At 53.0% G+C, this 13,315-nt stretch overlaps 1 protein-coding gene across 1 annotated transcript in view; it reads left to right on the plus strand.

Annotated features, from left to right (window-relative positions):
* The window catches only part of FNDC5 (fibronectin type III domain containing 5), a gene marked incomplete at its 5' end in the record, with an annotated part of 16,233 nt that continues 2,918 nt past the window's right edge, over positions 1–13,315 (plus strand). The window contains 4 exons of the mRNA XM_082494339.1: positions 1–79; positions 9,395–9,510; positions 9,815–10,019; positions 11,492–11,584. Of these exons, the coding sequence (XP_082350465.1) occupies positions 1–79; positions 9,395–9,510; positions 9,815–10,019; positions 11,492–11,584 (493 nt within the window). The remainder of the gene's footprint in view (positions 80–9,394; positions 9,511–9,814; positions 10,020–11,491; positions 11,585–13,315) is intronic.

Genomic DNA, 13,315 nt, shown 5'->3' on the forward strand with positions numbered 1-13,315 from the left:
ATGGAGCCCTTCCTCGGTTGTACCGGCGCCGCGCTCCTCCTCTGCTTCAGCTACGCCGGTCTGCGCCCGGTGGAGGCAGGTAAGGGCCGCCGGGCCCCGGAGAGGGGCTGCCCCCCGGGGGAGGGGAGGGGTCCCCCGGTGATCACGGGTGGGAGAAGCGTGGAGCGCGGTCGGGCGGGGCTGCGCCGAGGGGATGGAGTTTGGGGGTACGGCCGGCCGGGACTTTGTCGGTAATTGGGTTTGGAAGAGACCGGTGATTTCGGACACGCAGCACCAGGGGCACCGGTGTCGGGAAGCGCCGAGCTCTTGCCCCCACCGGTGTCCCAGCGTGGGTGCTTACAGCCATCCCCTGGGGAGAAGGCAGCTCGTAGAAATGTGGTGTGCAAACAGGGGCTCGGGGGCAGCGAACAGAGACCCCTGCCCAGCGCCGGGCACGGGGGAGGCAAAGGCTGTCCTGCTCCTGAGCCTCCTGCCCATGTCACGGGGCTGAACTAGAGCAGAGGAGGCAAAACCAGGTCTGCTCTGCCAACGGCACGGCGCGTTAGCCTTGGCAAACCCCATCCCCACTCCTGCTCACTCCAGGCTGTCTGGGGCCCAGCCAGGCACTGCCGGGAGCCCTGTGAGCTCCTGCGGAAGCATCACTGCCCCAGCGGTACCACATCTCCGGGGGCACAGCGCCTCCCGGCCATGCAAACCAGGCCCCTTTGATCTAAGCGGGTCCTCTGAAGTGGGGGATCTTTCGGGAAGGCAAAGGTCCCCATGAGCTTGCACAAAATTTCAGAGTGACCAGGATGTGCTCAGGTCCTCTCTTCTCCCCTGCACCGGCTGGGCTGAGCCTTCACCCCAGCATCCCACGCACGGGTGCCACGTCTCGGCGGGTGCTGGTGGGCTCTTCCCAGCTGGAGCCAGACGTCCTCCCCAGCTCCGTGGGCTGTCTCCCTCGCTGGCTGCAAGATGTTGGTGGAACAGCTGCTTTGATTTGCAAAACGCTGATTGCCAGAATATCTTGCATTCCAGGAGGCTGGGGGTGACTAGTAGGGATGCAGAGGTCCGGGGAGTGGAAATTCCTGCGCCCAAGACAGCCCCGGGAGTTGCTGGAGTCACATTTGCCCCTGCCCTGCTTGCACCGGGGCTGCAGCAACCCCTCAAACACCTTTGGCTCCAACACACGCATCCTCAGCCAGACATCGGCACTTCTGAAGTTGCCGTTTCACAACCGACAGACCCGGGGAGATTAATGAAACATTCCCAAAAGGAGGGAGAGATGGGGAAAACACCGCAGCACAATGGAGGCATCCGCAATTGTAACAGCCCTCCCAATTTTCTGTAAACTAGGCCACTTCCCCTGCTCTTCCTTATCCTTGAATCACCTCAGCCAGCGCCTGAGAGTAAACATGGAGTTGTGTCCCTGCCCATAACCGCCTTCTGCTCCTGTCTTACAGGCAGCGTTTCTGTGCCGTAAGGTGTCCGTGCCGTGTGAGGATCCAGGCAGCTCTGTAACTAGGGATAGCCGCCCCGTCTCACTGCTACGGCGTGCGGTGGGGAGGCAGGAGACTCGGCTCCGGGCTCTGACGGAGCTGCGTGACCTTGGTGTGGTGCCATGCACCCCCTCTGCCTCCTCTCTCTGTGGTCTCCTTCGCCATGGGTTGTGATGTGCTCTCCCCGCACCCCAGTGAGGCAGCGAACTTGTGCTGTCCCTGGTTTTCAGAGAGGGAAAAGAGGAATGAGGGTATGGAGTGATTTTCCCGAGTGATTTTTCCAAGGTCACACGGAGGGTAGCGGCAGCATCACCACCAGCTCTGTGTCCCCAGATCTACCTGATGATGTGGCCATGAGGCCACCAAACTGTGCAAGCCAAGAGTCATCGGAGAAGCCCGGGGAAAGGAAACCGACCCCAGCAGGGTCAGGCAGCAATGGAGGCTCAGCGGTCCCTCCCCTTTGGACCCAGAGCTCGTGCATGTGGGTTCAAAATAATGCCTGTTGTGAAAGGTTAAAGCTGCTGTCCCTGGGAGAGGACCTGAGAGGAGCGGTGCAAATTCCCCTGCTAATGCAGCGGCGAGGGCTGAAGGATGAATGGCACCAAGCACGGACTCTGCTCTGAAAGGGGGGTTTGGCCAGTCAGGACCATTTTTGGACAAGGTGATGCCAAGGTGAGCAAGAAGGGGAAGCAGGACCGGGAGGAGAAGGTAGCTGAGAAATAACCTCCACAGTAATGCTCCGATAGCCCTCAGGATCCCACCAGCGCTGTGGGGGTGGAGCCCTCCGACTCATTCCTACCACTGCCTGCTCGAGAGGGTCCCTGAGAAAACATTCGGGGTGGTTGGCAAGTCAGAAATACAATTTAATTTTGCCGCAGCGCTTGCTCTGGAAGCGGTCTGGCCCATCCTGCCCAGCCTGCATGGTCCGAGCTGCCAGCAACCCCCTCCTCGTTAGGCAGAGGTAATGAAGAGGGAGGTGAGCTGTGCCGGGCTGGGTGGCACAGGGCTGCTGGTAAGGGCTGTAAGGGCAGCAGGGCGATGCTGCGTAACAGTGATGAAAGACCCCAAAAGAGGCCATGGCCCCTGCGCCTTCCTAGGGCAAACAGCATCCCCGCAAGGTGCCTGCCCATAGAGCAACTTGAGTCAGGTTTATTTCTGTGAGAGGGAGGGGAAAGGTAACACACTGCTCAGGCGGAGGTTAAAACTTCACCCTCCAGCACAGCCCCAGGCCCCATCCAGCTCTCAGCCCCCACAGGACTTGGACTGGCCTCTACTTCAAGGACTTCCCTAACAGTTCCTCCATCTCCACAGCCCCAAAAGGGGCCCAAAACCAGCCGGCTGGATTCAGGTTGCCGGTCAGCTTCAAAGCGTGTTCTCACACCCTGAGCCACTCTGCAAACCAAGCTCCTCTTCCTCCGCTGAGGTGGGTCTCCATCCTCACCTCCTCCCCAGGCAGCCCCACTGGCTGCAGGGGGGAAGGAGAGCAAAGCAAAGGTGACAACCCGACTGTGGACGCTGTTTCCAGACCTGTGTCTCGCCGGACACGCTCACCTCCTCCTCTGAGCCGGGGAAACCGAGCTCACCCACGGGCTGGCAGGATCAAAACCAGAAGCGAGCAAAAGGCTTGGCACGCACGAGAAAGCAGTGCTCGGTCTGACAGCTGTTTGGAGACGGCAAACTGACCCGCTCCGGCCCCTTCCCATCTCACGGAGGCCATGGAGATTCCTGGCCAGCTGACGGATGGCGTAAGCACTTTATTGATTTCTGCATTCAGTGTAGGAGAGATTTAATTGAAATATGGAGGTTTCTAACCTCAGTGTCAGCCTCTCAGCAGGGATGTTGTTGTGCAAAGCAGCCAAGGTTGTGCCATCCTCTTCCAAACGCCATCTCCCGCTGGGAACATACATGTGGAAAACAGAGATTCATCCCAGAGCAGGACGCACTCGCGCACATTAACCCCGCACACCATGGCAGGATCCAAAAGCAGCCTGCGAGGAGCGGTACCCGCGCCCTGGTACTGAATATGGCCTAAGCCTTTTGGCATTTATTGTTAAACAACCCCCTCCTGGTTTATACAGTACTCAGAGGCCAAATTAAGGCCTGATTCCAGTATAATTCAGTTAAAAGCAGGAATGTTTCGAGCAGCGAAGCATGCATTTGTGGGTCAGGACCAGCCAGCAAATTCCCGGGAGAGGTCTGGGTACCAGCATCCAGCGGCTGGCCGGGAAACTCCAGGGCTTGATCCCCCTCTCTGCCTCTGACAGATTTCTCTCTTATTTCTCTAACATGACATAGGCGTGGGCTGAGAAGAGCCAGAAAAGACCACAGTACCCAGTCCTCTCTGGACATTCGGGTCCTGGATAATATGTGCCATGGCAACAACTCTGCTCTGGGTTGGCAGTGTTAAAACCCAAGTCCTGGCGTTGGTGAGACCCGAGCGAATCCTGCCCGGCTTTGGGACTCAGAGAGTCAGACATTTGGCAGCGTGGCACATTCTCCAAAGTAGAAAACCCCCTCCCTCCTGACCTAAGGAATTCCGGATAGCTGGGCTGGACACGGCGAGCATCTTCGTGCTCCCCGAAAGGGCTCCATCCCCCTTGACAGCATTTCCTCCCGTATATTTGGGTACCCACTCACTGAGGAATCGGCGATAGGGCTGATGGGGGGGGGGGGTGAGAGGGGGTTGGCCTATTAATATCCCATGTGTACAGGGGAGTGGGCGGTCAGCAGGAAATAATTGCCTCTTTCCCAGACTGAAGAACCACCGGTTGGTCTTTCTGCTCTTTGAAATTCTCAGAGCTTAGCAAATAGCCCCGCTTCCCATGTGGCCAGGAGCGAGCAGGATGGCAGCGGTGGGCCCTGCTCCCTCCCACTCCCCTGCAGGCTCCCTTCATTAAAACACCAGGGGAAGCTGAACGGCACGCCTGCCCTTCCCACATACCCCATAAAGCTGACAAGCAATTCTATCCACTGAAGGGAGCCATGCTGGGAGAGCAAAGAAAGGCTCAGAAAGGCAGCAAAAGAAGGTCTTTTTGTACCCACGCTCAGGGACCGTGCAGCAGTGCTTCGCGGAGAACATCACACGGGACCTTACGGGATGCTCCTTCCCCTTGCAGGTCATGTCCTTCCATCTCCTGCGTCCGCAGGGAAGGTTGTGGTGCAGGAACAAAGAGCTACTGGGATTTAAGGCTGACATTCACTGCTTCCCGCAGGAAAGGGCACGCAGCTTGCAGGTGGATAGCACTGATCGAGCCGCTTCAGAGCCTCGGCAGGCACTCTGCTTGCTGGCCCGTGTCCTGGGGGCTCAGAAGCAGCTGAGCCTTTCACAGCAGGAAAGGAGCTGCTTGGGGGAGAGGAGCTAACTGACTTGGAAAATGCCGTGACTGCAGCATAGTCTTGCCCACGGAGGAAGTAACTGTACTTCACTCCAGGCACTTCCAAGCAGGTGGACTTTCCGGGACAGTTGAATTCAGAAGGCACAGTTTTGGGGCCTTTATCTCCCTTGGCTGGGGAGATAAATCCAGGACCAGGCTCTCATTCCAAACCTATAGCCTGACCACAGGACTCAGCTGGCAGAGGTGACCTCCAAGGGTGTGATATTTCGACAGATTCATCCTTTCACTCTAAGCAACGATTCTTCCAGCAGCTCACATAGCTAAAGGCAGCAAGCCGGCTCTCACCCCCAGCCCCACCGTAAGAGCTTGTGGCAGAAGCTGGAGACTGAGAGTGGCTTCAAAAGAGAGACACAACAGTAAGGAGAGAGACCATGGCAGAGGAGCCAGGAGCTCTGAGCTTCTCCCAGTGATATCTTTGTGGTTCAGGTACTGCCCTGATCCTAGAGGAGCCAGGCAAGACACCCCGGTACCTTGGACACCCCCTTTGGTCACCCCACAACCCTCAATCAGCAGCTCCCCCTTTCGCAGGTGATAGCAGCAGTGGGATGGAGACAAACCTTCTTCCCTCTCATTTTCCCTCCCCATCCCATCCACGCGACAGCTCTGATGGGGACAACAACATAAGGGGCAGGCAGGTGGTTTCCTCTGCCCTGTGCCAGCAGCTGCTGTGTCAGCAATGAAAAGATCGGGAGGAATCAGCCCAAAGCAGTAAAGTGTGGGTTTGGTTTTTTTTTTCTCTCTCTCAAATAAAAGTCCATTAATAATCAGCAAAGCGTTTAATGAGAGGCTAGAAGGAGTTCTCAGCATTAAGAGGGGATTAAGGGTAATCTTCATCGCTCATGCCTCCTTGCTGTGTGGAGGCGGTTCTGACCTGCTCTTGCCAAAAGGGCCCAAGGTGGGTAGGAGTGAGGTAGGGCTGGGACACACAGCCCTGGGGGATGTAGAACTGCGACTCACCTGATGAAGAGTCCCTGTGGGAAGGAAACAAAACATGGTTTAAGCATGATAAGTTTCGAAGCAGCCATTCACTTTTAAAAATTATGATTTCATCTTAATTAATCAGGGCTTCTCCTTAAAGAGGGGGCTGCAATTTCTGCTGACATGAGAATGAGAGCATCTTGTCATCAGAGCACACAGCTCTGATTCAAATTTGGCCAAACAGATCCTCTGCCAGTTTGCAATGTGTGATTCGCTCCAGCAGGCATCGCAGCCTCTACGCTGGGAAGAAGCTAAACTGCTAAACCAGAAATCTCGTACCATATGGATCCCTTACAGACCAGACAGGGGATGTGCTGTCCTCAGCGTCTCTGGAGTAAACATGCATGAGAAGGGTTTGATGCACAGCATGTTCCTTGCTATCTCACCCTGCAGCAGGGAAAGATCTGCCCCTGGTGCCATCCCACCCTCTGTGCCTGCTCCCGGAACACCAGTGGCTTCCCTGGCCACCACAGGCACAGAAGGAAAGTTTCCAGGAGTTGCATATGACTCTAGAAGGAACCAAACATTTGGATTTGGCACCTCAAGGCTCTGCTAGAGATGCCGACCCCCTACAGCCAGCTGGGAAACACAAATTACATCTTCTCCACCTGACTTCAGCCAGGCTGGCACTACATAGAGCCGCAACTGGCCCAGGGAGCCAAAAGCAGTGTGGAATAGCTTGGAGCAGTGATTAGATTTTAGAAAGTCGTGATCTCATCATGTATCTCCTGGGAGTGGGGAGAAAAGCATCCTCATGGATTAAAATTTTGGTTCAAAATTATTCATTCAGCTCTGGGAGCAGGAAACTAATTTTCCTGGCTTTGTATTTCTGCCAAACACTGTGCTTAATTCTCTTTTCATACTGCTTTTATACTGGTTTGACACCACTGATTTATGTGTAGCTACTCCTAATCTGTGGTAGTGAAAGGAAAGGCACGCTTAGATCTGCTGTCCTAGATTTCACCATATTATCTGCTGACTTCAACCACCCCATCTCTCTCTCAGGTATTACTACGAAAGGGTTTTTCTAGACTGCTCTTGACCATCCGCCCCGGCTGATTTCTCCCTGCCTACATTCAGTGTCCTGCTTTGCCGGCTCTGAGCACCGGGTTGCAGCTTTGCTGAGTGCTTCCCTTCTGCCTCGCAGCCCTCTGCCCTCTCTCCCCAATTCCCAGAGAGGTTGTTTGCGCTTCTCCAGCTCTGCTAGGTCTTCCTGACTCCCCCACATTTTATGTCATCAGGAAACTTTTTATGCTGTGCCTCCCTCAAGGTCACAAATTTCAAAGGGGACCCGAGCACCAAGCGGGGTGTGCTGTACGTTCCCTTTTCCCAGCCTGAAGCTTTTTCCCTGATGCTCTGTTCTCCATTCCTGTGGGGTTAATTCATCTCTTTTCAAAGGCCTCCTCAACCTAAGCCGGGCAAATCAGTGGTAGCTCCTAAAAAAAAATTTAGCTCCTAAAAATATCCAGGAAAGACAACCATGCCGGGATTTAACTGTACAGCTGTACTTTGAGAAGGGCGAAGTGCCTGGCTGCAGCTGGAGACTGTTTTGTCTCCCATCTCTCAACTCTGTCATGTCCTCCGTATGTTCTAGCAAATTCATCAGGCATGACTCACAGACCTTCCCTGTACGCATTCCCATCTGCTGACTGCCCCTTCCTAAAATTAGACCCTACTCTTGTTGGCACACGGGTTCAGTCACGGGGGAAGGTGAGGAGCTGCAGACCCACGTCCCTTCCTTGTGTCACAAGCAGGGAGCCGAGTCCAGAAGGGACTGGTGTTCAGGCTGAGGGGGACGATCCGCCTGCCCTGCTCAGCATGTCCTTGGCCCTGCTGCCGCAGTGGAGGGTGAGGTTGATAAATGTTTCCGTTCTTCAAGAACTGGCTGGAGACCACTGTTGCATTTCATGAAGGCCAGCCCCTGAGGGATGAGAACGCTCTGGGTCAATACGGACTTGATCGTCTACTCCGGAGAGGAAGGACACCTTCCCCTATGAAATCCTGGAGGTCACAATAGCTTGCTGCTCCTCCTTCTGAAGTCCCAAATCCACGTGAACTTAGCCATGCGCCTTTCAGCTCACTGAAGGACTCGCTAGAATCAGTCCAGGTCCAAGCAGCTTGTCCAGTCATGCTGTTCCTAAGGGTCTCACTGGTGGGTGTGGGTCTCCCATCTGCTAGAAAGGGGAGCTGTGAAGGCAGGACTCTGGGCGTTGTTGAGGAGGTGAGAAAGGAATAAGGTCATTGTTTTGCTAAGTGTAGAACAGCACTGACCTTCAGCTGGGGAATTTTGTGCTCCCGTTATTTCCTCTGTTCCCTGGGGAACATTCACCAGGAGTGAAGTCAGTTGTTAGGAGACTCTGACACTACAGCTAGAATATTTTCGGCCACATTCAGGCGGCTGCGACTGACTATAAATCCAACAAGTGTTACTGGAGACGTGCACACATGCATTCTTCTTTTACTGTTGACCTCAGCCCCAGCCCCAGAAGGGCAGCGTTGTGCAATGGTTACAAAGCAATAAAAGAATTATTCTTTGATGAGAGTCAAAAAAAATTACTCCTCCTCACCCTACTGACCTCCTGGGGGTAGTCAGAGTCCTGGCAGTCTCGTTAGCATTTACTGCCTTTGGGTTCAGGGCACAAGCTGGAGATTGTGAATTAAATTTGACCAGAGGAGAGGGAACAGGAGTCCAACCTGCTGCACAGAGCACTGGAAGGACTGTGCCAAGCCTACGAGGTAAAACCTTCCCCATGAGATGCCAAGAAGGGCTTTGCACCATGCAGCTCCCTTGGGAAGAGGCTCCCGGTGAGGGTGCGCAGGAGCCCAGCAAGGCTGGCAGCTCCGCAGATCCACCCTGCAGTGGGAAACTCAGCTGTGCTCTGGAGTTGGGAATACACACGGAGCCTCGGGGTACTGCTTTCTCGGCCTGCCCTTTTCACATTACAACGGTCCATCGGTGCCATTGCAGCACGTCCTGTCCTGTTAGCTGTAAGCGGATGGTTGCTGGATCTCCTCCGACCATCTGAGAGACAGCCCATCGGCCGCAAAATGTGTATTAAAAATGTTCTGTCAAACTAACAGGGAAAAGCAAAAGAAACACTCCCATTTACTACTCCTGAATTTCAAACCTCCAGAGTGCTCATCAAAGCGTTCAGTTTTCATACTTCCAAGGCAGAGTTTGCATTTCCTCCCAGCTGTCACTGTCAGACCGTAACGGGAAACAACAGAGAAAATGTGGTATGTGGCTGGGAAGGATGTGATGAATGAGCTACTCAGTGGTCCGCTATGTTGTCAAAAGAAACTGTTCCTAAGGGTCAGATATTTCACACAGGTCTAACACAACTCATAGTCTCAGCAGAGATCTCCTAGAACCTCACTGGTAATTGAGACATGGAGAACCTGCAATGTCCACGTCCCATACCCAGAACCACATACAGGGACCTTGAGCAAGGTCCTTTCCCGCTCCCCTCCTCGCCCTTGCTCTCTCTCCTGCCTGCGGCTGTGACTTTGCCTCTGTAAAGGCTCTGCTCTCCCTCCTTGCAGACAGCCCGTCGGCTCCAGTAAATGTCACAGTCAAACACCTGAAAGCCAACTCAGCCGTTGTGACTTGGGATGTTCTGGAAGATGAAGTTGTCATTGGATTTGCAATTTCCCAACAGGTATGGTGCCTACAGTTACCCAGTTTCAGTCATGTTCATCTTCACCCCAGGTCCCCTCAGTTCCCAAATTCTCTTGCTGCAGTTTAAGCCCATTCCTTCTGGTCCTGTCCCTCGTGGTCTGGGAGGGGACTTGGCTTCCCATCCTCTTTGCAGCAGCTCTTCATGTATTGGTAGCTGCAGAGAGGAAAGGGTCCGACGGTCTCCATGTCCGTGGTGGACAGGGCAGGAAGCAGTGGTCTTAGATGACAGCAGTGCACACCGGAGGCCTCTCCACCACTCTGTGCTCTCCTCTCTCGGCTTCCAGAAGAAGGACGTGCGGATGCTGCGCTTCATCCAGGAGGTGAACACCACCACCCGCTCCTGTGCCCTCTGGGACCTAGAGGAGGACACTGAGTACATTGTGCATGTCCAGTCCATCAGCATTCAAGGCCAGAGCCCTGCCAGTGAGCCAGTCCTCTTCAAGACCCCCAGGGAAGCTGAGAAACTAGCCTCTAAAAATAAAGGCAAGTGTGGGTGAGTTCCTGTGTGGCCCCTGGGACGCCCAGGCAGTGTAGGGCTCTGCAGAGAGGAAAGCAGTATCCTGTGCAATGAGAATAGCTGGGTTAAATGCACGCAGGGGTGAGTGCCCTCTCACAGCCCCACGTGGACAAGCGGGATGCCCTGAGCAGACAAGGCTGACGGGTGAACAAAGTGACGGGGAGATGCTGCCGAAGGCTGGCTGTTCATTTCTCCTGTTTCAGATGAGGTTTAACAGGCAAAGTGAGGAGGAGAAGGCTTGCAGCCTGGGAGCAGTGTGTCCGGCATCCTTGCAAGTGGAGAATGGCAGGGGAAATTCCTGAGCAGTCTGTGAACTCGTATGGAAATAGACTCCTGGATGGCACTGGGCACAACACTACTGTGCTCACAGGGCACTCGGGGGGATTCGCTGAGCCTCCTGTGCTTGGATTCCAGGACAGCAGGGGGAAATACACCCAGATGCTGCCACTTTTCTTACATTTCAAATACTTCTGCCAAATCACAGAATCACAGAAAGTTGAGGTTGGAAGGGACCTCTTGAGATCACCCAGTCCAAACCCCTGCTCAAGCAGGGTCATCTAGAGCAGGTTGTCCAGGATCACATCCAGTTGGGTTTCAAATATCTGCATGCAGGAAATCAGGCACTTCCTCACTGGCAGCTCCTTCACTTGTTCCTCTTAAGCCAAACCAGATTGTTGAAGGTTTTCTGTCAGCATGAATCTCTGCTACAAACAGGGCTATGGAGTATAGGGGTCTGGGATATAAAGGGTTACTGCCTGCCTACTGAGGACCCAGCCTGTTGCAGGGCTTTTGGCCGCGGTTCCTAGGATGTTGTGAGTTCTTGACTCTTTCTGCTAAAATGATTTGGTGTCTGTAAATACTGAATTGCTGTTCATCTGAAAGCACTAAGAGGAGCACTGCTTCCCTCCCTGGAGGCCTGAACTGTAATCTTCTTAGTGCTTTGAAGCCAAGGAGGCGCATTACGCCCTGCAAAAAGGTTCTACTCATTTCCGAATCCCATGGCTCCACTGAAAAATATCATGCCAGGCTCCACACTCCTGAGCTGGGAGAGGAACTGCTGAAGCATGCGAGGCTTTGTGGCAGGCGCAGACAGCACTAACAGAGACCAGAGACAGAGCAGAGCGAGTTGCCACAGGGCCAGAAAACATGTGGACTTACTCCGTGGCAGCTCCTCTGCAGTAACTGCCTGTTGATCCCGTCTCCCTGCTCCTTCCTCGCCCCGTCTCCTGCAGGTTGTCAGGGGCAGTTGCTGCAGAGCAGCTGATGCTCTGCCAGTTCAAAGCGCAGCTCGTGCTGCTGGCGTGAGTGACGGGCGAGGACTCTCTCCCTGCTAGCTTTGACCCCAACGCACTGATGATTGGAGTCAAGAGCACTGTTAAACTGGTGTCTAGGGCAGCCTGAGCCATGCGGTTAGGTTTCACGATCTCTCTTTCCCCTTGTGCAGATGAGGTGACAATGAAGGAGATGGCGAAGAAAAACCAACAGCTGCGAGCGGGGGAAATTCTCATCATTGTTGTGGTGTTGTTTATGTGGGCAGGTCAGTTCCATCTTTCCTTGAAAAGCACATCATACCCCTAGGGCCTGCTGGCTTGCTTGGTTTGTACGTGTAATCATGTAAGACCTGAAAAGAAACCCTTCCTCCTGTAAAGAGTACTGCATATTCAGCTGTCAGGGCACCTCAGTTCCCCCTGCAGCATCACAAGTCGGGCAGTGCCAAAAGAAGGTGAATCAGTGGTCTGATCTGGTCCAGCAGGAAGTAGGTAATGGACTTGATGAACCAATTGCCTAATTCTCCATAGCTAATCCTGTAATCTCAATTTTTCCAGAATGCACTGATGATAATGCCTTCAGCTATCCAACAGGATGCCTCGAGCCCCCCAAATGATACAGGTCACTGTAATTATCTGGCTATTATATGACTCCAACTCTCATGCAAAAAAGGAATTTTAAGAGTCTCGCTTTTAACACCCACTATTATACACACACAAAAACCCACTTCAAAATCGATTAAAATAATGGAAGCATTGAAAGAAAAAATGGCCCCAAATATCAAAACACCATAAACCCAGATCCTCTCAACATCTACTATTAAAATACAGATAATAGTATTTAATAGGAAGAGGAGGGACATTAGCAGAAACATATTAACTGAAAGGAAGGAAAAGTCTACGTGAGCTTAGGATGGTGGGAGGAGGAAGGATGAGCATTAGCTGAAAGCTGTTATCCAAAAGACTGCTTTGGAGCCAAACTTCTGGCAATCTTTTGAAATTCCACCCTAGTACTCCTTATATCTTGCAGCCACTAATCCTTTTAATCCAAGTGGAGGCTCTGCTACAAGATAGCTACTGTAGTATATGGTTTTATAAGCAAGACCGCATGCCCAGCTGCAGCTGAAAGCACCCAGTGCTGTGGAAGGTGAAGTAAAATCATCCTTGGGCCACTTTGCTGTGGGATGCGATGGGCATAGCTAGGCACATACATTAACACAGCCTCTAACAGAGCATCGGGTAAATGTGCTCCTTCTATCTGAAGATCCCTCACTCTGACGTTCTGTAATATGTACGAATATAGAAATTAAATTTCCAGAGAGAACTAAGAGTTTTCTGGCATGACTTTGGGACCACATTTCAGTACATCTTACAGCAAATTGTACCTAGAAGAGATCTTGCTCGTATGTTTTAAGCTAGCAAATAGGGAGAGGAAAATGCCTCTGACTCCTGCTCCATCAGCTTAGCATGTCTGAAGCGGCTGCAGTCAGCCCTTCAGCTTGTTCAGTTTGGAAATTACATGCATGAGTTAATGGGAAATAAAGTTTGCACATGTTTGTTTTCTATTTAGAGCCCCAGCCTCCCCTGGCTGCCAGTCAGCTGCCGCTCCTGCCGCAACGTAAAACGTTAATGAAAAGCCATTTGCTCCCTGCGAGTCACAGAGCATGGTGCCCAAGGGGGAACGGTTCAGGTGACCCAAGGAAATTGGCAGGAAGGGAAATTAGCACTATGGTAAATCTATGATCCATAAAAGACAACCTTTGCCACTGGGTTTTCAGTCCTCTTGTCCCAGGCAAACCGCTTTTCCACACACAGAGCGCGTTAACAGTCACACAGAGAATTTTTCTCGGTTACAAGAGAAACCCACCCCAATAGCACTGAGTGGCAGATGACCTCAACAACTTGTAGTTTCAGTGGTGAGCATAGCCTTCTGTATTTTAAAGGGGGTGGTCTGTCACCCCTGCTGCTGTAAACTAACAATCCTGAATTGATAGGGGTTG

Source organism: Vanellus vanellus (assembly GCF_965231255.1).
Source record: "Vanellus vanellus genome assembly, chromosome: 22".
Classification (NCBI taxonomy): Eukaryota; Metazoa; Chordata; class Aves; order Charadriiformes; family Charadriidae; genus Vanellus; species Vanellus vanellus.